The sequence below is a fragment of the Podarcis liolepis genome (genome assembly GCF_965112155.1).
Source record: "Podarcis liolepis genome assembly, chromosome: 11".
Lineage (NCBI taxonomy): Eukaryota > Metazoa > Chordata > Lepidosauria > Squamata > Lacertidae > Podarcis > Podarcis liolepis.
In genome coordinates, this window is record NC_139565.1 from 45,027,691 (window position 1) to 45,054,277 (window position 26,587).

Here is a 26,587-nt window from a genome sequence, read left to right on the forward strand (position 1 = left end):
ATTTATCTACTTGCACTTAGGGGTGCTTTCGAACTGCTAGGTGGGCAGGAGCTGGGACCGAACGGCGGGAACTCACCCCACCATGGGGATTCGAACCGCCAACCATACGATCGGCAAGTCCTAGGCACTGAGGTTTTACCCACAGCGCCACCTGAACCTAGAAACAAACAAAAGTCAGCCTAGACATAGAAGTTCCTTCCAACTTTATGACTGTAAAGAGAAAGCAGAAAGAAGTTGCTGGTAGCCTTTTTGAACAGATTTAAGTGATTTTGGTTTGGTTTATTAAAAGAAACTGATTTTTTTTTAACCAAGGTCCTTTCAAAATGGCTGCAAAAAAACGCAATGCAGTGGCAACATTGCCAATCCAGTCTTCTACCATCACATTCAAATTAAGACTTTTGAGTAAGCCAAATGCTAAAAGAGCAGCTTAATAATAATAATAATAATACTAATAATAATAATAATAAAGACAGGTATCCTAGTGGCAGCCAGATCTGTCTTAGTGAACCTAGATTTTTTTTTTTAAATGCACCTGGAATTGTTGTTGTGCTGTTGTGCTTACTTTTGAGTAAGGATGCATAGGATTGGAACATAGGGAGGCTAACCACTCCCTAGTCATTCATTCATTCATAGAAAGATTCGGCGGTTCTAAACAGCTGCGCGATGGCCACACTTTCCCTTTCGCACCTGCCCGACGATTCGCTGGTTGGTTGCTCCTCTTGACGTCAGTCTCCCGTTATTAGTACAGCTCCAGGGCAACACCCTTCTCAAAGAACGAGGCGCTGCTTGCTGGAGCGGCCGGGCGGGGCGCAACGGAGCAAGCGGCCAGACCTCACTGCAGTGCTATTGCAGAAGCTTCCGCCGGCTGCAAGCAAGCATGAGCGCCTCCGTGGCGTTGCACTCCGTTCGCCTCCTTCTCCTGCTGGTTGTTTGGGGTGTCTTGGACGTCGGGAGCAGCAGCAGCAGCAGCACTCCCGCAGGTAAGGATATTAATAATCGCTATGAATTTCTGCGGTGTTTTCTCCGGGCGGCTGGCGACCTAGGCAAACGTCCAGAAAAAAGGATGGTCGTTGCTGCGTTTCTCATCCCAAGGTGAGCAGTCACCTTGAGAAGGTTTGCTTCAAGGCAAAAAAATAAATAAAACGACGACTATTATTTACTCCAAACCGAGGGGGGGGGTTTAGATGGTTCAAGGAATTTTAATTTTAAACGTTCTCTTTATTTATTTACCCCAGCCCGAGTTTATTTGGCAGGAGGGGGTTGCTTTGGTAAAGGGATGTTCTGCCCGAATCTTCACTTTGCGGCATTCTAACCAGGCTCCCCCGCCCCCTGAAAGGTTAATTCCTACCTTATGACTATTAAGATTAAAAAGACACGCGTCTAAGGCGTTTCCAAACTGCATTCCCCTGGTTGTAGAATCCTTCATGTCCTGTTTTGTAAAAGCCATTGCCTTCCTAGTTTAATAAAAGGAGGAGGGGGGAAATAAGCAGGGGAGAGAGAAGTTAAGATTCCATCAGGTGGTAAAGTGGAGGCAGACAATAGTCCCTAGGACTGGAGATCCGTGTTGTTGGAGCAACATTACTCGTAGAATTAACTTAATAATGCCAGGGTGATGGCCCATTGTTTCAGCTGTGAATGATCCCTGTGCTTTGTTTTGTGTCTGTTTGCTGCTCTGTGAATGATGTCCTACTTGCATGCCATTGCTCTCTGCTCCACTATAACCACCACCATGTGCGCACACACACAGTTGTAAAGACACAAGGACATAAGAAGAGCCTTGCTGGATCAGGCCAATCCTGTTCTCGCAGTAGCCAACCAGATGCCTGTAGGAAGCGCCCCCCCCCAGCAGGACATGAGTGCAAGGGCACTCCCCCCCCACTTGTTGCCTCAAATATTTATTTATTTAGACCATTCCTATACCGCTTCAGATATTAAACTGTCCCTAAGCAGTCTGCAGTCAATTGAAACATACAAAAATGTGCAATAAAGCCAGGAATGTGAATACACAGAGATGGAACTTCCATCTCAAACTGCCCCCTCCCCCCCACCCCACAAACAGCTCTCAGCATCCTGTCTCTCACTGTCATCAATGCTGGCTCTCACCCAAGACCCAACAAACTCACAGATTAGTGCAAGACTCACAACAGAAGAGGGTTCCTAGAGCCCGCTGAAATTGCCCTAGGAGCCCATCTGCACCATACAATTAAAGCAGTATCGTACTACTATAAACAGCCATGGCTTTCCCCCAAAGAATCCTGGGAGGTTAGGGGTGCTGTGAGTTGTTAAAAGGTAAAGGGACCCCTGACCATTAGGTCCAGTCGTGACCGACTCTGGGGTTGCGGCGCTCATCTCGCTTTATTGGCTGAGGGAGCCGGCGTACAGCTTCCGGGTCGTGGCCAGCATGACGAAACCGCTTCTGGCAAACCAGAGCAGTGCACTGAAACGCCGTTTACCTTCCCGCCAGAGTGGAACCTATTTATCTACTTGCACTTTGCTGTGCTTTCGAACTGCTAGGTGGGCAGGAACAGGGACTGAGCAACAGGAGCTCACCCCATCATGGGGATTCGAACCGCCGACCTTCTGATCGACAAGTCCTAGGCTTTGTGGTTTAACCCACAGCACCGCTAGGAGACCCTTATTCCCCTTGCAGAGCTGCAGTTCTCAGGGTGGTTTAAAAGTTGGCCCCTCTTCCCAGAGAACTCTGAGAATTGAAGATCTGTGAGTGGAATAGGCTCCCCTTAACAACTCTGTTTTAAATGTGCAGGTAGGACTCTAGTCTCCGTCTCCAGGTCCCCAACTTCACTACACATTTCAAACTATTTTAGCACTTTGAAGTCCTGTTTTGTGCACACTGCATTAAAACCCTGTTTGGCACGATATCTGACGATTCTCCCCTCCCTGCAGTTTGCGCCACAGTAAATGCAGAGGAAATGGTGTCTGTGCTTCCTGTTTGAAAGTTTGAGAGAGTGTTTTACCAAATTACACAGTGAGGATATGAAATAAACCAGCGGACCTCTTTCATAGACTGAATTCCATTAGAATTCATGGTGTTTATAAAGTCATTATTGAAAAATATCCTTACCCCATGTTCCTTTTCTTAAAAATTGTAGTATAATCTCCTGTACAACAGACAGCAGTTTCCAACTAGAAAACAACCAGATTTTGAATTGCTAGGCGTAGGGCTGGATCCTCCAGAGTCCAGACTCACACACGTTACACCAAAGTCCTGTTACAATCATTGAGACTCTGGCTGTGTACAATCCATGCACATTAAAGCATTCAAAGCAGTTTGTTTTGCTCAAAGAATTCTGGGTAGTGTAGATCACCCCTAAGAGATATGTTAACAACCCTTTAAAAAACTACAGTGCTCATAATTCTTCGAGGGAGAGGGAATGTTTGAATGCAGCCTTAAGTTGATTTCAGTGGCAACTAAGTGTCACTCACTTAGTCTGGATCCAACCAATCCTCTCTTCAGGATTTCTGAGATGGGGTGGGATCACACGTGCCTCTGATCTATTTACTGCTGAAGAGGCCAACAGGTTGTATCACAGTACTGCTGGGATCAGAAGGGTTAGAAAGATACTGAGTAGTTTTATCTGACATTTGTTACTTTTTGAAGCTGTGTTGCCCACCCTGAATGGACCTGGTTTCAGCTTCAGAATTCTTGATCGCCGCAGAGTTGAGTTTCCCCTCCAACAGCACTGAGTAGTTGCTGTTAAATCTAGCCCAAAATTAAGCAAGTACCTTTGTACTTTGTAGTATCAAAGCTGTTCAGAAGCTCATCCGCGATCTACGTTTTATCTTAAACAGAGAAACAAAGGGACAATTTTAAATGGGGAGCAGGAATGGCCCTTCACTATGAGAAAATGATTTTTAAGCATAGTGTACTTGGAGTCATCAAGTAAAACCACTTGGCTTCCAATTTAGGAGAGACAAATTACTTCACGCCATGGAGTATAATTTAATGTATGGAATTCACTGCCACACAATGGGGATGGCTGCTAACTTAGACAGGGTCCTGAAACAAAATGGTGTCGTGTGGAATGTGCCTGTTCAGGGTTCCAGCCAACAAGCCAGCAACATCCTTGAGGATACTTCCATTTCATCTTCTCTTGTTTTCTGCTCCTGCGAAAGGCAGTCAGCATTTTGTATCCTCAATCCTTAGTGGACTGTTTGGATTCCTCTCCTTAGAGTTCTCCTCACTCCTGTGCCCCCTTCAAACCAAGCCTGCTGATCCGTTTGTACATGGATGTTGCAGTTTTGGCTACCTAAATTGTCCATGTGTGGAGAAAGATTTCTCAGTTAGTATGCAGAGTAACTTTAAAAAGGAGACTAATGAATGAGTGGTCTCTTGTTGGTTATGAGTCACAATGGCTGTGTGGAAATTCCAGGTTTGATGTTTTGGAGTTTTGCAGATGCAGAAATAGGTCACCAGGTGGGGCGAAGCCACTAGGCTTCCTAGCAAGTGGGTTACAGTTGCTTACTGGAAAGTAGAGGAGGTGAGGTGGAAGGAGATTGGCACAGTGCACATGCACTGGCAGAAATGTTGGATTGGCTCTGCCAGTAGGTTTGCACCATGTTGACATCCACACCACCTCTCCCTCTCAGTGAGCAACAGCAGCACACCAGGCAATCAGGTGTGGTGAACCTTTGGCCTTCTAGTTTTGGATGAACTGCAACTCTTCCAGACTCAGCAAACATAACCAGTGTCCAGGAATGATGGAAGTTGTAGCTCAGTAACATCTGGAGGGTCAAAGATTGACCAGAACTTGCTTAGATGGAGCATCATCCCTCATGGAAATGGTGGGCCTCACTTGGCCTTTTCTGGATTTTGCCAGTCTGCTTATCAGCTTGACCAATATTAAATTGACTCAGTGAATAATTCATTTCTGTCCAATATCCTGCAGTGGTGGAGCAGGCAAGTACCTCTTCCACAGTGTGAACTTCAGGGAGACTTTCTGCTGGAGTTCTAGAACAGAGCTGTTTTGGGCAAAGTGATGCCACCCTACAGAAAGATTGCCTGAAATTTATGTGCTTAGTGCCTTCTTGGAGTAACTTCTCTGCTTGATGAGGTCAATCAGAAGATGGGCAATATAGGAAGATGCTGTATACAGTACTCAGTCAGACCATTGACCTCCATCCATCTGGCCCAGTATTGTGCAAACTGGATGGCAATCCATGTCACCAGGGTTGTAGACATGGATCTCTCCTGGGCCTACCTAGAGATAATACTGTGGAATTAAACCTGGAACCATTTGAACTTGAAGCATATCCTCAAAGGAGGAGGTCAGAATCAAGAATGGGGGAGAGCAGCAGCAGTTAAATTTTAGGCTCAGGCGTTTAAAATGCTGTATATAGCTCTGGGATGATTAATGGATTTCTCTCACATGGCTCTTGTGGGGATGACTGCAAAGCAGCAGTGATATGGAAAGTAGGACTAAAAAGAGAGAATATACAACTCAGGTTCAGGGATGCCAACTTGAATAAAATATTTGGAGGCCCAGGTAAGCCCCACTCTCCAAGTGTCCCTATTTTCCAGGGACATCCCTGATTTAGAGAAGATGTCCTGGTTTCTGATTTGATCCTGGAATGACCCACTTTTTCTTAGGATGTCCCTATTTACATTGGAGAAATGCTGAGGGTATGGAGGGTATGGAGTTAGCCAACCCCTGAGGCATCTGAAGGCAACCCTGTATAGGGAAGTTTAGAGTGCCTAGGGCAACCCAGTAAGATGCATGGGGTATAAATAGTAAAATGATCATTATGGAATGGGACGTTCCTATTTTCATCCGAGAAACGTTGGAGGGTATGCCTGCATAATGTGGTGCATGCACACCATTGTATGGCAATGCTCATCAACTTTGGGGGAGGCCCTCACAGCCCCTAGAGGTGGCTCCTATGTTCAGGTTCTTCACTCTTCATCTCTGCTTTATGTTGCACCAATCCTAACTGTCTTGCGCAGTGCAAACCTACATATGGCTTACTCCCAGGCAAGGGTCTAGAATTGCAACTTCAGACACTGTTCTGCAAGGCACTCTGTTCCCGCAAATATTACTACAGTACTGTTGCAGAGAATAAAGTCAGACTTGAGGCCTTGTATATTTTCAACTGAAGTAGTTCCATAGCTTATAGAACTTCATTATTTTAGGTATACTTTTAATGGAACACAGTGGGTGACTGTGTGCAGATGTGTGCAACTGTGGCACACATACACCCCTCAACCATTTCCCTTCATAATGTACTATCATCAAGAAAGGGGATGTGGTTATGAAGAAAAGGGGACATGAGGACTAGTTAAGATAGGTTTGATCTATAGCAGGGTTCAGCAACCTTTTTCAGCCGTGTGGGGGACCGGACTATATTTTGATGCATTTTAAATAAAAGGACACATTCTACTCATGTAAAAACACGCTGATTCCTGGACCGTCCGCAGGCCAGATTTAGAAGGCAATTGGGCCACATCTGGCCCCTGGGCCTTAGGTTGCCTACCCCTGATCTACAGCATACATATACAGAGATATGTAGTACATATCTGTGGTATACCTGGGAATATCCTTGCCTGAAACCAGTGCATTTTTCTGGGGGGCCACAGGGGTACGCATACCCCTAAACATTTTGTGAATCTAAGTTTGGCCTCATTGAGGGGCAGTATTTCAATATGAGTAGGAAAATGAGAGTACCCCTAAACATTTTTTTAAGAAAAAAAAGCACTGCCTGAACCCCTGGAGAGATGCGACCAGTCTTTGTAGAGACAATACTGAACTAGATAGAGCAATAGTTTTATATTAGTAGCAGGCTTGACAGTACCTAGAAGGTGGAAAGATTTGAGACAACTTGCTATCCGAATGGCACCAGCTTGGAGAATTGCATTGATGGGGGGAAAGTGAGACACAAGGTGAAAAACAGGGGTGATTTTTAAAAGGCAAAAGGGAAGTTTCAAGTGACAAGGCATTTTTTAATAAAATACATAGTGTGGAAGGAACAGAACTGGCAACCACCAGCAACGCATGGCTTCCTGTGGATTGACTGTACAAGATGACACTGTCAACCCAAAAGGAGAATTCTGGTCATAAGAACAACAAATGCTTTACAGTAAAACAGATGCAGCCAATGCTCTGAACTATGTGTTACCCTCATGTTCTGGATGTTATACATTATTTTGTTCTTGTCACAAAAGCAAATTACTTTTTTAAAAAAAGAATAGACTCATTTTAAGGGAGCTTCCTCTGAAAAAAGAATCCAGTCCCCAGTTGATCTACAGCTAGCAGAGTCAGCCTGTTTCCTTAGAAGCAAGCAGACATGAATCATTGCAGCAAAGAGCACCAGGCTGATTAATTTCTCAGTCCATTATTGACAAAGGCATTATTGGTGATGATGATCTCAGATAAGACACTGTCTTCCTTCCACTTGGGGGACATAACTGAAATGATCTCATTGGTCTGGCGTGGGCACAAACTGTTCTTTGTGGGTTGCTTAGGACAACAACACAGGCAGGAGACATTAAATGGAGAAGAGCCTACATCCAAATGGCAAGAGGTGAATTGTTTCATCTACTGTGTGACTTTGCAAGGTTGATGTCTAAACCCTGTTAGCACACAGATTCCCCCTTGCAAAAACCAGTACAGTGGTACCTTGGGTTACAGACGCTTCAGGTTACAGACTCTGCTAACCCGGAAGTACTACCTCAGGTTAAGAACTTTGCTTCAGGGTGAGAACAGAAATTGTGCAGTGGTGGCGCAGCGACAGCAGGAGGCCCCATTACCTAAAGTGGTACCTCAGGTTAAGAACAGTTTCAGGTTAAGAACAGAGCTCCAGAACGAATTAAGTTCTTAACCAGAGGTACCACAGTACAATGGTTTGTTAGTCATTTAGCAACCAATGAGGAAACGGAAACAACACACATTTACCCTTTTCATTATACTCATACATTTTCCCCAGACCTGTCTTGTACGAAATATATTTTAACGGCATGTCAGAAAATGACCCGAAATGAGATGGAAGAGGAGTATGAAGAGAGGTAGAACAGGGCAGGGAGTGTGGATCACCTGTTAGGTTTTGGAGGACTAAGCCCTGTGCACCTTGTCTTACCTTCTTCCCCGTCAACTAGCCCATGGGTAGGCAAACTAAGGCCTGGGGGCCAGATCCGGCCCAATTGCCTTCTAAATCTGGCCCGCCGGCAGTCCAGGAATCAGCATGTTTTTACATGAGTAGAATGTGCCCTTTTATTTGAAAGCATGCTAGGTTGGCAGGAGCTGGGACCGAACAACGGGAGCTCACCCCGTCGTGGGGATTCGAACTGCCGACCTTCTGATCGGCAAGTCCAAGGCTCAGTGGTTTAGACCACAGCGCCACACTCATCAAAAAAAATATTATATCCAATATTCTTTACCAGAGCCCCTGCCCTACCATTAGACAGAGTGTGGCCAGTAGTGTAGTGGAACTGTTATTTCATGACAGTCACAGCCATTCCCCTTCTTAGATTATATAATCATCTTCTGTGACATAATAATAATAATAATAATAATAATAATAATAATAATAATAATAATAATAGATGTATTGCAATGATCAATGCAGCTCTCCAGGTGTTGCCCTCCAACTGTAACTCCTATTTTCTGTCCACATTCATGGGCAAATGATTTGGAGTACTCCAATATCTTCTTTTGGAATGACTTAAGTTGCATTTTCCATGAGGCTTTGTTGCATGGAGGAGATGATGGAGGGCAAGGGTGTGGGAAGGCTGACCTGTGTGGTCCACATGGCCTACCCTGTGTCCCTAAGCTAGCCTGCTGCCCACAGGTGAGATGGAGGATGCTCTCCTGTCTCTGTAAGCTTTCATTTCCAGTCTGGTTTGCTTTTCCCTGTACACGGAATAAAGGCAGGTGCCCTGTTCATAACTTGTCAAAGAATTCGGACGTTTGCTCACTGTGTTTCGATGAAGGGTCCGCTCCATTCTCAGGATCCAGAAACATTTTTTTAAATAAATAAGTTAAAACCAAGAATCTCGAAACTGTATCATAAAAAGAATAATTTTTTTTAACTTATTTTTTATTGTATGTAGCTGATACTTCGACAGCACAAAATCCCAACCAGGAAACAACTTCCAGCAATGGAATTTTCTCTCAGGGAACTTCCACTTCAGGTAACAACCTATCATTATTTTCCAGTAGGACTATTTTCTCATGTCTGCTGTTTCTACCAATAGTGATGACAGCACAAGATTAATCTTGTGCTGAGGGAGTTCACACTCTAAAATATTCCAGTTATTGAGAGGAGGAAGATAAAGCTGAGGAACACCTTGTGTCTTACTTTTGCCCTGTAGGAGTCTTCTTGTCACTCATTCCAGGAGAAGCCTGTACCTTGTCATGTATTGATTGAGTTGCATTCTTCAGCCCGGGCAAGTGTACTTGGTAGCTCCACTGATAAGATTGTGTAGGCAAAACAGAAACAACAAGGGTTGCAGCCCCTTGTAACTTAAAAAGAGGCACGTAGCAAAATTCTCAAGGCTGCAATTCACACATCCTTTAAGCTGGGGCTAGGCACATTCCCACCCTCTCCTCCTCCTCTCTTAATAAATGCAGAAAAACTAGATTTATTACCTGGATTCTTGCTGGCATGGACATGAATCAGACCCCAGCTTTTGCACCTCTTACCCCCTACTAGAGAACCCAGGTGGCATCGGGGGGGGGGGGGGCAGTTTCAGCAGTCTCAGACACCTATGGGCACCACACATATAAAGCACATGACTTCCCCCAAAAAGTCGTGGAGACTGCAATTTAGGGTCTGCCAATCCCAGTGTTCTTAACAAACTACAGTTTCCACAATTCTTGAGGGGACTCATGTGCTTTATACACGTGTTGGTTGTGCTTGGATATATGATGCAGATCTGCGATATGTACCATACACTTAAAGTACATGATGTCCCCCCCCCCCCAAAAAAAAATAATATTCCAGGAAGTGTAGTTTAAGGGTGCTGAGAATGATGGCTCTGCAAAGGGGTAAACTACAGTTTCCAGGATTCTTTGGGGGAAGAAATGTGCTGTAAATACACGCAGTGCTTTTCTTTTAGAAAAAAAAGGTGTCAGTACTGTGTACAGTGTACCTCTGGATACGAACGGGATCCGTTCCGGAGCCCCGTTCGCATCCTGAAGCAAACGCAACCCATGTCTGCATGTGCGTGGGTCACGATTCACTGCTTCAGTGCATGCACATGACGTCATTTTGACCATCTGCGCATGCGCAAGCGGCAAAACCCGGAAGTAACCCGTTCCGTTACTTCCGGGTCGCCACAGAGTGCAACCCGAAAGTGCTCAACCTGAAGCAACTTCAACCCAAGGTATGTCTGTACTGTTGAGAACCCCCAGAATAAGAAGAAAAAATCACTGAGTATACAGTATGTGCAGCTTAAGTCTTGGCAGTACAGGAAACAGTGTATTTAAAAAAAAACAACCAAAACTGGTCTGATTGAACTGGAGGCTACTCCTACCTGAGCCCATGCCTGCCTGCCTTACTTACAAGCATTCCAGAGGGTGGAACTGTCTCTCATTTTAATATCAGCATTGCTGTTTGTTGAACGCGGCTGAGTCAGGAGGATAGGAGCACAACTAGAACTAGTTGGCTCCACCTGTTGCTGATCTACCTGATGTTGGGCTCCAACCCTCCCAGTCCCAATGGACACTAGCCGCTGCCATTCGGTTGCATGTCAGATATCAAGCTGTTTCAGTTGCTTATCAGGCCAAAGGGCCCAGCCCAGGAAATGCTAGACGATCTGATTTGTGCTCATTGTGTCACCTAGCCTACCGTTACATTTAGGGAAGTTCCGCTGTTTATTTCTCAACTTCCTATACAGGTTTCCTGTAGTGGGTGTTTGGTGGGCTGCTGCCTTCTTGCACTGTTTTGTGGGCTTCTGGGAAGCATCTGATTGGCCAATGGTGGAAACAGGATGCTGGGCTGAAGTGGTCCCTTGCTCTGACCCAGCAGGGCTCTTCTTTTGATGCTCTGAAGCTCCATTCAGCAATCTTCCCCTTCAGAACCATCAGCCAGGGAGTCCCAACAAGCAGCAGTCTTTGAAACAACTCCTTAAAATAAAACACAGCCCTTGCTCCAAAACATTTTCTCTCATCCACAGGAAGGGAGGAGCTTTTAACACCCACACACCCCTCCCCAGCAACTCGCATATTATATAAGAATGAAAAGGAGCCAGACCCCTGTAGTGTCGGAAGACTTTTTCATACTCCAAAACGTTTTGAAAGAATATTAGGGTGGTTTTGATTTTCAGCAACCTAGGCTTGGTCTCTGGAATGTATTCTTCCTAAATATCTCAGACCATGATCACAGCTATACAGGGCCAAGGAAAACATTACTTTAAAAGTGTTCCTGCACTTAATGTGCCCATTCTTCTGCAAGGGTCAAGACAATGGCAGGCAGGCAGGGGGCATTTAACCCTTTGTTGATATCCAAGAGTCGTCCCCCCATGCTATTTGCATTGGGAGGAACAATCCTTGGGCTACACTGGGAATAAGTGCTGGAGAGAGGGGTCCCCCCCCCCCCCGAGCATTGTGTGTTTATGTCTGTGTGCATGTCTGCATTAAGATCTCCCCCTTTGTCTTGCCATAGTTTCTATACTGCTTTTCCTCTTCCTCATGGCAACTACTTACGTTTGCATTTTGTTTTTGTTTTTTTAATTGCCTGTTAAATGTGGTAATGCATTTCACCTTACTGTAATGCATGTGACTTTACATTGAGTTTGGCTGATAGTTGGTAGTTTAGTGTGGCCCATGGTTTGTAGAAGGGAAGTCAAATCTGCAGTGACAGCTTGTAAAGGATTTTGTGATTAAAAATGTGCCCTTAGGGCACTGTTCACTTCAGATGAAGACTTCTTAAGAGTCAATTTCAAGGCACAGCAACTCCAGTTTACAGGAGCTGCTGATTGCAAAGGCCTCTAACTGAGACCCTGGAGAGCTGCAGGCAGAGTAGACCAATTGGGACCAGTGGTCTGCTCAGAATAAGGCAGCTTCCTATGTTCATTACAAAGTGCATTTCTCTCCTAGCCTTCGTCTAAGCATCACAGAGTGGCATAAAAGATCTACCTTCCACTGAGTCTTCTTGGTGTTACTCCAACTCTGCATAACTCAGCTTGCCCCAACCTGGCATCCTCCAGATGTTTTGGATTATATCTGCAGCCAGCACAGTCATGGTCAATAGCCAATGTGTGGAGGAAAATATATAGAGCATAAGGGTATCAGAAAATGAACTAGGAGGATAAGGAGATGCTCTGAGCACAATGCTGTTTTTAGTGGCAGCCCAATGTTCTTTATGAAATGTACTTCTGCTCCTGTGGTCCTTATATTTTTGATTCCATTAAAGAATGTTAAAAGAGCAAATTAATCTTCTGCTGAATCTTGTTCTGCTCGATATGAAAATAAACCTAGTCTCAACTTTTCTTTTTGGCAGCTCCACGTTCCGTTACACAAGCGCCGATCCTGCCTTTCAAGAAGTATAATTTAACCATGAAGGGTATGTTTTCTCCTCTTGATCTTGAACATTGATTGGTAGTAGAGAAGTCATGCTAATTTGGTTTCTTTTGCGTGGGAGTGGGGGCAGGGAACCACAAGTAAGATTCCAGCTGTCACGGCCATGGAGATAAATTTCAAAACATCGGATCCAAATTTTCTAGAGTAGCTAAAAGCTAGAGAACAAATTGAGGCAGGTGGGTGGAAACTGCTTGCATTTAAGGCTGGGCTGAGATGGACAGTCTTCATGATGATGCTTTATGGACTTCATGGGCTCTTTTGGCAGCGTGTGTGGGTTACACAGCTAATAAATATTATTATTTGAATTTTTGCCATTAAATAAACTTACGTCAAAAAGTATGTCTGACTATTTAAGTCCATAATACAAAGTACAGCTTATAGGCAGCTGTGCAGGAAGCTACAGTGAACCATGTGTGTCTGAGGTTACCCACAGAGTATTTCATTTTTATATCAGACCAAACCCTATAGTTTTGCTGCTACCCTTTTCTGAGTTGCTCCATAGGGATACATTCTTAAACCAGTTTGTCAAGTGTCTCCCTTTCTGTCGGAAAAAGAGACAGAGTTATTTTAGTGCTCCTTTTTGGTCATGCTGGGCATGGGCCCTCTTACCAATGATATTTAAGCTGCTTGAGTAACCTTTTTTTAGGCTGAACAGTCAGGGATAAATTGCTTCACATAAAATAAATACTGAGTTATTAGAGGTATTTCACAGAATTTATATGGAGGAAAATTAGTTGAACTTAACCCAGTGGAACTGTGATTCACTAAGAACATAAGAGCCTGATGGATCAGGCCAAAGGCCCATCTAGTCCAGAATCCTGTTCTCACAGTGGCCAACCAGACTGATATTTAGAGGCATACTGCTTTGTGGACTTCACACCAAAAGGCTTCTCTGTCTTAGTTGTCATGGACTGGTTGGATGCTGAGGAATGGTGGGAGGAACCAGCAGGTGAACCAAGGGAAGAAGGCTTAGAGCCCAGGGAGTAGTGGTGGGACAACAATGAGTGGTTAGAGGGAGAAGACTGGGAAGAGGAAGTGTTGGAAGCTGAAGACTTAACAGGGCTTAGTGAGCTGGGAGAGTCTGTAGCAGAGAGAAGTTCAGAATCAGAGGCAGAAGCTGAAGCAGGAGAGTGGGAGGAGGGAGGCCAAGAGTCAGAGATGAGTCAGGCTGGCAAAGAGGCATGGTTGTCTCTCCCTCCTGCTCTGACAAGCTCCCCTCCCCTCTTGTTTCCCAGAACCAGAAAGGTATGAACAGGACAGAGGAGAGGTTGGCTGCACAAAGGCACAGTCTCAGATTGCTTGGGGAAAATCCTGGGGAGGAGGGGACTTAGATGGCAGTGAAGAGGGTGGGGACTTTCAGTCGCAGCAACTGATTTTCATGGAGTAAGACCACCAGGAATAAGCTGCTTTGCTCATTAAGATCGTGTTTTTGCCAATAAAGAGTTAACTTCAAATTTGGACTGTGGTTACTGACTAGCACTCACCTGTGACACTTGCTGATGCAAATGCTTGACTTATCAATGCACTGGGAGTATTTACTTCTAAGCAAGTCCCTGAAATTGATGGAAATGACAGTTTTAAGTGTGTTTGGTAGAATTGCAGAATGGTAGGGCTTTTCTAATGTCCTCATTGCAAAATTAATCTGGATTTAATCTAGTGTATGTGCAACCAATAGTCTGTTGTTTTTAAAAAATTGTTACGTAATTTCATATTAAAGTACTTTCTATTAAGCACATAATTTTCTTTTTATTTCCCATAGATTCCCCCAAAGATTCAGTGCTTAAAGCCATCATTTTACAGAGTCCAGTTGAGCTTGAACTGTTGTGTAGTTTGGTTCTTAAGCCTTCTATGGATGTGGAAGAAATTGAGGTTGTTTGGAAGAAGGAGAACGAAACAATAAAAAATGACAGAATCTTCAAGAATGAAAGCAAGAACAGCTGGTGCAGTCGACATGAGTGAGTGGCCTTTCTGATTTGCCTTGTGTATTACAGCGTTTGCAAGGAAGGAAGGTTTGATGCAGATAGGTGTATTGGCATTGCTTCCCCCCACCCACCCAGTTGATGATCTTTTGCAGGGTATGAAAAATGATTCTGATATAAAACATTGCATTGCAGTGAAGAGGAGAGCTTAACTATGACAGCCACAGGACGGCTACTGCAAAGGGCATCCTTGTGTCAAGTTTTTCCTTTCCATTCACGATGTGTAGTGGCATTTACATGGTGTCATAAAGACAGATGTGCCCCAGGTGGGAGGCATGTGATCTACCAGGTCATGTTGGCATTCAACTCCTATCACTGATTTGGCATGGCCAGTCGTTGGGGATGAAGAGATTTGTGGTCTAGTAACAACGTCGGAAGGGACGCGGGTGGCGCTGTGGGTTAAACCACAGAGCCTAGGACTTGCTGATCAGAAGGTCAGCGGTTCGAATCCCCACGATGGGGTGAGCTCCCGTTGCTTGGTCCCTGCTCCTGCCAACCTAGCAGTTCAAAAGCACATCAAAGTGCAAGTAGATAAATAGGTACCGCTCCAGCGGGAAGGTAAACGGCGTTTCCGTGCGCTGCTCTGGTTTGCCAGAAGCAGCTTAGTCATGCTGGCCACATGACCCGGAAGCTGTATGCCGGCTCCCTCGGCCAATAAAGCGAGATGAGCGCCGCAACCCCAGAGTTGGTCACAACTGGACCTAATGGTCAGGGGTCCCTTTACCTTTACCTTTAACATCTTCAGAACCCATCCGTGATTTTAAATTTGAGAGGTGGAGATCTCAACACATGTCGTTTTTGTTGGTGGCCACATAATGGGTAACTAAGTTTCACCTAATGGGTAAATATTCACTGTAAGTTCCACCTGTAGTATTTTATCTGTGGTGGTTTGTTCACACAAGATGCACTGCCCATCAATTGATCTGTTGCATGTGCTACAGTTTGCAGTCTTCCATGAATCTGGAATATCCTTGTTTTAGCAATTTTGCCTTCACTCTCTAATTCTACTTCCAGTTTTTGCTTTGTGAAGTTAGTTCCAGCTTCTTATCACTCCTTTTTATTTTTATTTTAAAAAATAGTCATATAACATCAATTATATAATGCTTCTTCTGTTAAGGGTAAATGTCACAACAAGAGACCAACTTGGAAGCTATACTTGTGTTTATAAAACCAAACCTGAAGAAGTTAATTCTACATTTCATTTGCAAGGTAAGATCATGAAATGGTTGCTTCTTTTGTGATCCTATTTATTCATAGTGATTTATTCATAACCACAGGCTTTTATTGCCCAGCTATCACTTTCAATGAGCATTTGTGCTAATAGCAATAAAATCCCATGAAGTCAAATTGGGGGAGGGAGTTCAGTGTTTTCTTCTCTCCAAAATACTTGTTGGGTTTCACCCATCCCTGTTTATGATGCTTTGCTGATATAGAGTTAGCAGTAGAGAGATCTCATGCTTAACCCGAAACCATTCTTAACCTGAGGCGCGCTTTCGCTAATGGGAGCTTCTGCCGCCGCTACGCGATTTCCGTTCTCATCCTGAGGCAAAGTTTGTAACCCGAGATACTACTTCCAGGTTAGCGGAGTTTGTAACCTGAGGTGTTTGTAAGCTGAGGTACCATTGTACTTATATTCAGGGTTAGCCACATTTTTTTGCCCCCAAACCAAAAATATTTGTTTGTTTTCACGGGGAATTAAATGTATGCAATACTTAGGCCCTCTCTCCCAAGGTGAAAGCAGATTATAGTGATGTAAACTAGTTGAAATGAGAACAGCATGAGTCTTACATGCAGAAAAAGTTGCACCAGAAACTATCCGCATGCAGAACTATTGTAAAGGAAAACAGAAATGGGCTTCATTTATTGTGCACTGCACTGGGCATTTATTCTTTCTGTAATTTCCTTGCAAACCTGGGAAATAGATTAGGCTGAGAGACAGTGACTGGCCCCATCTGCATTACCCATTATGTGACATTGGGTCTTGACACCACTGACATACTTATACTTTTGCAGCAGTTTACAAGTATAAAAACCAGTGACTCAAAAACACTAAACTATGAACACATGTAATTAAAATATGCAATCCAACAATAACAAGAATAGCAAGTTCTCTAAGAAAGCATACCACTTGGAGCAAGCAGCATTTTAAAACGTTATCATTTTATCTTTAAGATGCATACGTGAGTGCAGTACTGAATGTAATATTTTCAACTTTTTTATTATGTGGTTTGTGTGGGTTTATTTTTTTTGGGTGGGGGGTTGGACATAGCTTTGTGTTTTTAAATTTATATATTTGTTCTTGGAGTTGGAGTTCTATCTAATGTCCTGAATTTTTGTTTTGTTTTTGTTTTTCACTTTGCTTCCCCCTGCCCTCTCCTTCAAACCTGCCCAGGATTTGCAACAGTTTTTACTGATGCTTTCCCTTTTTACTGAAATGGCATTGTAAGAAAGGTACCTTGATGTAAGATGATATTTTACTGAAGATGCAGGTTGCTGAATTATTAAGATGGGGCTAAATATAGAATGGATGGGACACAGTGATGGATGCCATTTAAATATTAATGATGTACTGCCTTTGTATATGCCATAACTATTTCAGAGTTGAGAGCAAGTATGTTTTGAAGCACTTTCACTTGGACTCTTAATAAATTAACTTTAAATTTGCTAGTTGCATGTATACTTGTGGGAAAGCAGCAGCCAAACCATCTTAAAAAGCAGCTGTTTCACAGGATTAAAATTTCATTATTGCAGAGTCAAGTTTTGCATTTAACTTGTGACCAAAGGACACCCATTCATTGGGTTTCAGTAATACTGTTTTTTGAAATATTTTTTCCAATGCTGCTGTAGCACCAAGGCAATTTCTGAACTAGATAATATCCAATAATGCACCCTTCATTTGTTGGGGTGGATCTAGACACAGGTTCAAAAGCGATAAATAAGCCAGAAGTTAAATTGTTACAACAAAAGGGGGGGGGAGCCTATGTAACAATCCATATAAACTCCTTTTTGCTCTCTGGCACCAATTGGTGTGGATGTTTATAATGCATTCAAAACATATTGTGACGAATGTAGCAAAGTCTCTGGTCATTCCGAGAAGAAACCAGTTTACATGGTGCTGGCAGATATGGCCACTTCATGTGGAACTGGGGTAGCTATCATGGTGTGCTCCAGATCTGCTGGACTACAGTTTTCATAATTCCTGGCCACACTAGCTTTGGTTGAAGGAGTTATAGTCCAAAAACTCTGAAGGGCACCATTTTGACTACCTGTGAGTCATGGAGACTGTTCTGTATTCATTAGTCTGTGTGTGCCTGAGCTTGAGTCTGGACTAAGAATTCTGAGCCCCTGTGTTCTGATTTGATACATGATATCCAATCACAGAACAATTCAGGATTTGGGCCATCGACCCTTAAACTCTGAGTTACGATTCGCAGCTTGGGAGTTTAGACAGCCAATCACGGAGAGAGTGGGAGTGGCCCAGGCCTCTAGAAATGTATATAAGGAGTTGCTTTGCCCCTATTGTCCAGTTCTGTTAGCTCAACAAAGGTTCTTGCTGTTATCACTGTATCTTGCTGCATGGGAACCCACCTACACTTCAGAGGCTCTGCAATGAGAAAAGTGATCAGGGGAGAGAGTAGAAAGCCCAATCTTTGTTCATCATTCTTATTGTGGAAGCTTTGTTTGTATCATGAGGATGAAATGCATTTCCCTATCCTATGCATGCTTCCTCAGAGGTCTACTGTAGTCAACTGCAGCCTTAGGCTGTAATTTTAGACATGCCTCATTGGGAGGTAGGTTCCATTGTATTCAATGTGTCTTCTGAGTAGATATGTATAGGATTCTGCTGGTGAGTCTTTTATTATCAAGTGAATTGAAACTGGCTTTTTATATGGTTTCCATTGGTATCCCATTTAGCTTCAGCTAACTTGCAAAATACATTGGAGCTCAGGGCCAAAGTTGAGGACTCCACAGCCTGCTTTTCCCTTCCAAATGATTGCCCAGAGAATGGCAAACAAGCTTCCTTTAAAAAACCAAGATAAAATCATTTTATAGTCATGTGGCAGCCAGCCAGACATGTACATGGTTGCAGATGTTGAGCTTAATTAATTTTACTTTTAAAAATATATCACCCTTTTTTGCAATAAAACTGTACTTGTTCTCAAATGTGTGTTGAATCTGGGCAACAGATATAAATGGTACCGTATTCTGCATGGGCTACAAGTGTTCCAGATAAACTGGGACATCTTGCTTTTTATTGCCACAGACCGGCAGCCATTTTGGTTGCTGGGATCTTGTCCAATTTTGCAGCACAAAAGTGCTTGGGGGGGGGGCGTGATCTTGCGTGGGGTCAAAAAACATGCATTTGGTGGCACTGTAATTGAAAAATAGCACTTTGGGGGCGGGGAATTGTGGTGTGAAATTATGACAACCAAAATGGCTGCCATGCTGTCATGATAAAAAAATGGGAAGATGGCATCTGGGAAGATGGCGTCCCAGATTTTGGCTTTAAACTCTTGGAATGTATGTATTCTGTAGTCAAGACGGTGCTTTGATTTTAGTGAGTTTAAAATGTGGAGGATACATGCTCTGTGTATTTCATTTCTTATTTTAAAATCAGTGGAGGCAAACTTCTTTAAAAAACAACAACCTTGAACATATCGGGAATGTAGAGGCTGTTTTAAAACATGGAATGGGAGCAGAGGAGGCAGAGACAGAAGAAAAGTTAATTGTGAGCCTCATAGTTGAAGTAATGCATATGGCTGTTGAAAGCTTTGTGCTGCCCCAGTAAGGCACCATTTCAAAACACAATGGGATGGCTGTGTCCATGTCATGTTCACTCTCCTCCCCACCCCGCCCCCTTTTGCCTGACGCCTCCGCAGACCCAGTCGTCATCGCTTATTCTGAGCAGCAAAACAGTGTGTGCTATCTAAGAAGGAAAACTTTCATTAAAACAGAGCAGCATGACAAAAGAGATCACGCTCTGCTGACGAACATTAATTAGACTGAGAAGCAGCGATGCTAATCAGATACATTTGGTTTCGTGTTTTATATGCTGAGCTCAAATTTATCGGAGAGATTAAAGCAAGATGTTTTAACAGCGCTCTGCTTCTCAGTTGGCTGAACCCCCTATTTACACGAAGAAAGGAAATGCAGGAAGGACATTGAATGGATTGCTTGTATTTGGCTCTTTTGAGGCCGGTTATCTTTTCCTTGCTCTGGTTCATACATCCACCTGGGAGAAATTAGCATGGTCTAGGATTGGCAGATGCCCCTTCTGTAACAATAGCAAAGATAAGGAAGTAGCAGATCCTCCAAGTGTCCCTATTTTCCAGGGACAGTTCTGGATTTACAGAAGCCATCCCAGTTTCTGATTTGATCCCAGAATGTCCCGCTTTATCTTAGGACATCCCTATTTTCATCAGAGAAATGTTGGAGGGTATGGAGTTATATGTGTTGTAGATCCTTGGATGCATCCTTTCACAAGTGGTCTTTACAAAAATGCTGCCTGAAGTATCACAAGTGTGTTTTGTTTTTTTCCTTAGTGCCTGAACCGCATGGAAAATCTGAGCGCATAATCAGTTACGTAGGTGATTTTGTGGTCCTGGCGTGTTTGGTTGGCAGTGAAACCCACCAATATAACCCATCTTCCTGGGTTTGGTATACAAAGAATGGAAGCGAACAGGTGAAGTTCTGCTTGATAAAGGACACACACATACGTCATTCAGTACTTTTATAGAAAGCTCTCTTCAAATGCAGTCTAGAAATGGGATAAACGTTGGACACAGGGATACTCATGATGCAGAAAATACTTTCATAAAGCCATATTATTTTGAGGATTCCATTTTCTTTTGAGCCTATGACCTAGCTTAACTGAAAATGCCTATGGCTGCTTACCTTTTACTGTACAGAGCACTGAAAAGAATAAAATCTATCGTGGCCAATGTATGCATGAAAAGAGGGCTGACTAGGCATGGCAATTGTGATTAATCTTGAATTGTTTTGTAGACAGATGAAAGAGGATATTGGGAGACATTTAATGAATAGGGAAATGAGTCAAAGTCTCAGTAAAGAAATACACTGAAAAATGATTATATGTACTCACATGATATTGCATGATCTGAAGAGCGAAAAGATTTTGATTGGTTCAGGATAATGTCATTGGGTTCCATCTATTAAGATTGCTGTGATCCTTTGATTGGTGAATAGAAATCATGTGATGCTGGTAATGGGAAACTGTTTATGCTGCCAATTTGTGACTGGTGGGCTGCCCTATATTTCAGTGCTCTGTCCTGGGGATAGGAAGTTTCTGAGAACCCTGCCCTAAAGAACTTTGGGCATTGTAGGTTTATTGAGGTACCTTAACAGATTCCTACCACTAGTGCTTTTCTTCTAGAGGGAAAAATGGTGTTGGTACTGCAAACCCTTGAGTACCTCCAGAAAAAAAGCACTGCCTACCACCTTTACTAGACTCTAGTCCCCAAAGTTTAAGTTTGTGGACTAAGTAGTAGACTGTGTCCTGGGTAGAAGAACATTTGCCCAAGGAAAACATAAGCTTGCATTCAAACCCCTGGCCCAAACTAGGCTGTCAATCAAGTACTTGTGAATTGCAGCATTTCCTTTTCCCTTTCTGCTTTTCCATTGCATATTTAGTTTCCCTGTTAGGAGTATTCCATCCCCATATTTGAATTCCTACATTCTGAGCTTCCAATGCTAACATGAGTCCATTTTGTGTCACCCTACTAAAGCTTGTGAACTTGTTTTTGCACCAGGTGGCTATTAATACTACTCTGATGCCAGAAAAGTACATCATTACCCAAGAACATGCCAACATGACAAAGCTGAAGATCATGGGTCTCTCTGAGGAAGATACTAGGGTTTACTCGTGTGAAGCCGTGTTTCCTCTAGGTGCAAGAAAAGGCGAAGTGTCTCTCAAAGTTCTCACCTATATGACACCCCTCAAGCCATTTCTTGCAATAGCCGCTGAAGTTGTCCTTTTTGTTGCTGTTATTTTTGCCTATGAAGCGTGCACCAAAAAGAAAGAATTTCAAGTTGGTAAGATATAGGAGGAGCACACTTTTGCCACACACGCCTACACTACACAAATTGGATTTCTAGGGTTCGCTATAATTCTTCAGTAAAACCCAGTATACCCCAACGTGGTGCCAAACAGATGTTACTGGACCACAGCTTCCATCATCACTGATGATAGGCCATGCTGACTGGAGATAATGGGACTTGTAGTATAAAACCTCTGGAAGACACCACATTGGGAAAGGCTGGATTAACCAGTAATCTGCAATGTAAGATGATCTGAAAAGGGGCCGCAGGTTAGCCAAGCTTGCCCTAGAGAAAGAAATGACATAAATCAAATTAGATGGTATTTTCTAGTGTTTAGAGGACATAGGAGCCAACTCCTAGGGGCCAAGGTCCTTTCGCTTGTCCTCCCTCCCAGTTGATGGGCATTGCCATTCAAATGGTGTGTGAGTGCCATATCATGTGATCGATTATGTGGAGCAGGGCTTACCTGCCCTCTCAATATTTTATTAAGGTGGGGACCCCTATTAGAGGATGTATTTTCCCACTTTAGATAAGTCACGGCATTATGTAGGCAAATATTATCTTCCTCTATTTGTAAGATTCACCTTGTGCATATTTGGGCATTTTCCAAAGTGGACAAAATAATTAGCATTCGGTAATTGCTGAATGATCAGTAAGTTTTGCTCTGCCTCAGCTGTGGCTGTGACTCCCAGTGTGTTTACATTGTGCCAGTGAGAACCACTTAGACCTTAATGCACTGGCCTGCTGATTTAACATGGCACACCTGTTCTTATGCTCCTGTTAATGCAACGATGGATATGTGAAATAATCACTGGATTTTCTTTGTCTCACAGAAGAAGTTGAAAAAGAATTTGAACAGACGGAGACCCTGTAAGTAGCGATTTTATTCTGCGTTTTTATATGAATGCTTAAATAGTGTGTGATGAAAATTTAAGCAGCCTTGGCTATTGAGCTCGGTAAGTGTTGGATTGCACCTATTAATAGTGGCATTTTCAAGAAGATAAAAGTTCTGTTCTTAATTGATGCCAGTTTGTAATTAAATGTAGGAATTCCAAATGATTTAGTCCCTCACTCCCACCCCACCATGACAGTCGCTCTCAAATTCCCAGGCAAAAAGTCTGTACATAAGAAAGGCTGTCCTGGATCATGCCAAAGGTCTATTTAGTTCAGCACTCTGCTCTCATAGTTGTCTCTAGATGCCCATGGGAAGCCCACAAAGCAGAACTTAAGTGCAGCAGAATTCTCCCCACCTGTAATTCTCAACAACCAATGTTCAAAGGCAGAGTGCCTTCAACAGTGGAGACAGAACATAGGAAGGTGACTTATATCTGCTCAGATTATTTGTCCATCTAGTGGCCTCCCAGAGTCACCAGTACAGCATCCCATCACTTCCTAGCTGATAATTTTAGTTGTGGATACCAGGGGAAGATAACTACATTGGGTGTGTTTTCTCCTAGATGGTACTATAACTCCCATAAGTCCTAGCAAGCATAGCCAATGGCCAAGGATGATAGAAGTTGTAGCTTGGCAACATCTGGAAGGCCAGAGGTTCCCTACATGCTACTAAGCTAGTCTCTTTTTCCTGACAAGAACTTCTTCATACAGCACAATTGGTATATAGAATTAACTGCAAGCTCTGCAGAATTAGATAAGATGACAGGAAGGATCTGAAACCTTCGGGACCAGAGATTCTCAGAGGACTGGAGTAAATATTTGAATTATTTGAAAAGCAATTGTAACAAACAGATTACGCTTGTAGGACTGCAAGAAGTTTTGTAAGGAGGATTATGCAAAATATTGCAGAGAAGATTATGAAGAGAGCTATTAGTTAAGGATAATTAAAAGTAATAGAGAAATTAAGAAATGTAGATTAAGTGATAAAGATTGAAAAATTTTCAGATGCAGTTGATGGAAGTCCAAAATATTGTATAAGATAAGAAAATATGTTATATGATTTTTGGAAATTATTTGTAAAAATCAATAAAAAATAATATTAAAAAAAGGAACTGACTGCAAGCTCATGCTCCCTAATAGATGTGTTTCAAAAAACTAATGAACAAATAGAGAGGGGAAGAGGAAAACAAACATGGGAGCTGTACATTCACTGGCCGATGGGTGGAAGCAGGTTGGTCCTCCCCTTGTTATGGTGTTCTTCTGGGGCGGCGTGCTCTTCTCTGGTTGTTAGCGAAGGTTACCCACATGAAAGGTGACAACAGAAAAGTCTATCCAGAGAAAAGGGCAGCTCCAAACATAGGTAAAACAATGATTCACAATGTTTACAGGCTTACGTTAATGTCACTTCTTCTGTACAGGAAAACCGAAGACAGCAATGGTGTGGAAAATAGTACCAGGCAAAGAAAGGTTTAAGTTCCTTGTGGAAGGGCGGTAAGTTCAAAGTCCACTTGAAAGCTTTGGGGGCTATCACGAAATTGAGTAATAAGTACTGCTGTCTTGTTTCAGGGCCGCCTTGCAATTCCCAAATGTACAGCTTCACCCACCTTCACTGAAATGAGTAGAAAATGCTTTCAAAGAAGGGAAGGGGAAGGATTGATACTATCTTATTGCAAAAGTTTGTTTATGGTATGTCCTAGAAACAGGAAGTTTTAAGAGAAGTCACCATGAGGCTCAGGTAGCTACCAAAGAAACTTTGCATCGAAATGAATGGGGGCTGTGCAAGAGCACTGCTGCTGTGGGGCTGGTGAATTGTCCTCTTACTGGAGGCCTACACAGCTTCAGACCTATCAAACTGACATGCATTGTGGCCAACCAAAGTTCTGATAATGCTTCTGGCTCTGGCGCTTGCTTAAGACTGCAGGAACAAGGGGCATAGATGGTGATAGACCACTCATCTTAGTGTATCACACCAAAATTCTGGGCAGGAATACCATGACTGCATAACCGTGGCTGGTGATACTACAGATTTAAAAAGTGATGGGCATTAACCAGTATTTAAATTTTTATGCTGTCCTTCACCTGTAGATTTCAGAGTGATAAAAATACAAGATAACAGCACAAAATACAGAATAATATAATAATTAATAACATAACCCCATCTTAGATCGTTTGGTACTTCTATATATAGTTATATGTGTTCTGTTCTGTTTAGATGAAAGAAACCTATTGGAAATCTGACACAGTGGAAAACTTCAGGAAGATGCAAACAATGGAATCATAACTACTTGGCTTCTTTCTAGATACTGTATATGTAAAAAATAGTGCTTTAAAATGCCTTTTTAGTAATGAATGTATGAAATAATGTTGATGTCACACAAGTACAGTCTGAACCCATGTTGCTGTATGCAGTTATAATCAGTTTTACCAGTTTGGGCCTCTTGGCTACAGTAACCTGACCTTAACTTTCAGCTGTGAGTCTTAAGTATATATGAGATGCTTTTTTGTATATGAGGCTCAGCACTCACTGTAGAAGTTACTCAAGGCTTCAACTGATTGTTGTGTTAGGAAAGCAGTGCAGCAACAGACCTAATCCATACCAGCCATGAAGAAAAGATATAGCAGGTATACTGTTTGTATTTAGAATTCTACTGATAGTATGTTATCTCTTCACCCCCTTTAACCCAGAGCAGGTTTGCACAAATTGAGTCAAGATGGCAACATTTTAGCCGCTCAGAAAATTTTGTGTAGACCTAAATGCTGCTCTTAGAATCTCAAGAATCGCCCTTTTCTTTTTAGAGAAAAAATGCTTGGAGAAATCATTTTATATGTTCAGATAATAATTGAAGGGCTTGGAAACTAGACATCAAATAACAGCCCCTGCCTTTAGATTTTTTTAGTTGTGATATTTTAACCAATAGTATTGTTTTCAAATATTTACATGTAGTAATTCCAGGGTCCTGAGTTCGTCTGTCTGGCAATAGAGGTATGCTTTACATAAGTGCTGGACAGCCAAGGCAATAAGTTCTGGTGATTATGGTTGTGTTACTGATTTATGCCTCACCAAAGAATTGTAAAATTACCACAAATCTCTGTATTAAGAAAAACAAAAGAACCGAGACATTTCTAAAATATTTTTTTAAGGCAATTATCTCCCATTTCTTGGATGTGTAGCTACATATTTCTGAATCCTGAAATTAATCTTTTAACCTGTTGCACAAATGCCCACTCTGAAAATTGGGCTGATACTGGTTACATTTTGTCTGTCTTTTGATGTTCCCAAGGATTTTGTAGTAAGAAAATTATCACTAAACCTGAACAAGTAAGGTTATCAGCCTCCATCAAATCTTCAGGGTGTTCAAACTCACATGGACACTGACACAATCAAGCCATAGTTGAGATTTCTTAAGTGACAATAGCATCCTTCACCTGAGTACCAGAATTAGGACTGTGTAGAGCCTGCCCCCTTCAGCATTAGGCATGCTTCTGACTCCACCGCCAGACTCCACCATCCAGTTTGCATGGATTGCCTTTCTTGAAGGAGGCTATGCATAAGGAGCAGAGGCATTCTTGATGTAGACCCTGTGCCAATGATGGACACCTGCAGGTGGGACCACCAGCATGGCCCTGAGCCCAGTAGCTATGTCATCTCTGTACTCAAACAATCCAAACCTTCCATCATGTTGCCCAGTGTAGTATAATTGTTCCAGGCTTGTCAGAAACCTGGGTATATAGCATTATAGGAAGGGAAATAAGAGGCTGATTATCTAAACCTGTACAATTGCAATATGTGTGCAACTTCAGTTCTTCAAGATCCTTCAGACGTTAAGTCAGGGGGACAGTGTTTTCTCTTTCTGTATTCTGTGGGTATAATGTGAATTGAACTTTTATTTCATTAAGGACCAAAGTGGAAGCAGACAATATTATAAAGGATGCATAAATGTCTTTAAAAGTCTACCTGTACTACGAAATGTAAAGTCACTGGTTTTGATGAGCATTAAGGAGCAAAATGGGTAATGGTCTCTGGAGAGTTCCAGGATATTTATTTGATGCCTTAAAACTCATATGATACAAGGATTATTAAAGACCTGTGATTTCTGTACATCTCTGTGGGTATGTTTGTGT

The 26,587-nt window shown here is 42.7% G+C and overlaps 1 protein-coding gene across 3 annotated transcripts; it reads left to right on the forward strand.

Annotated features, from left to right (window-relative positions):
* Positions 1 to 771: 771 nt before the first annotated feature.
* On the forward strand, positions 772 to 26,564 carry EMB (embigin). 3 transcript variants are annotated; one of them, XM_083466195.1, is made up of 10 exons: positions 772 to 980; positions 9,062 to 9,142; positions 12,454 to 12,516; positions 14,293 to 14,488; positions 15,630 to 15,721; positions 20,056 to 20,195; positions 21,283 to 21,565; positions 22,405 to 22,441; positions 23,884 to 23,956; positions 24,678 to 26,564. In XM_083466195.1, the coding sequence occupies exons 1-9, from the start codon at positions 878 to 880 to the stop codon at positions 23,936 to 23,938; spliced, it is 1,050 nt and encodes a 349-aa protein (XP_083322321.1). In that variant the 5' UTR covers positions 772 to 877; the 3' UTR covers positions 23,939 to 23,956; positions 24,678 to 26,564. The 3 variants fall into 3 exon arrangements, with proteins under 3 accessions (XP_083322321.1, XP_083322322.1, XP_083322323.1); XM_083466196.1 differs by having other exon boundaries at positions 776 to 980; positions 22,408 to 22,441; XM_083466197.1 differs by lacking the exon at positions 9,062 to 9,142 and having other exon boundaries at positions 776 to 980.
* Positions 26,565 to 26,587: the final 23 nt, after the last annotated feature.

What these genes read in the sequence shown, in the direction of transcription:
- EMB (XM_083466195.1), top strand. Translation starts at nt 878, where the DNA reads ATGAGCGCCTCCGTGGCGTTGCACTCCGTTCGCCTCCTTCTCCTGCTG. An exon ending in CAGCAGCAGCACTCCCGCAG is followed by an intron (nt 981 to 9,061) that starts GTAAGGATATTA and finishes TATTGTATGTAG; the next exon opens with CTGATACTTCGACAGCACAA. An exon ending in GTATAATTTAACCATGAAGG is followed by an intron (nt 12,517 to 14,292) that starts GTATGTTTTCTC and finishes TATTTCCCATAG; the next exon opens with ATTCCCCCAAAGATTCAGTG.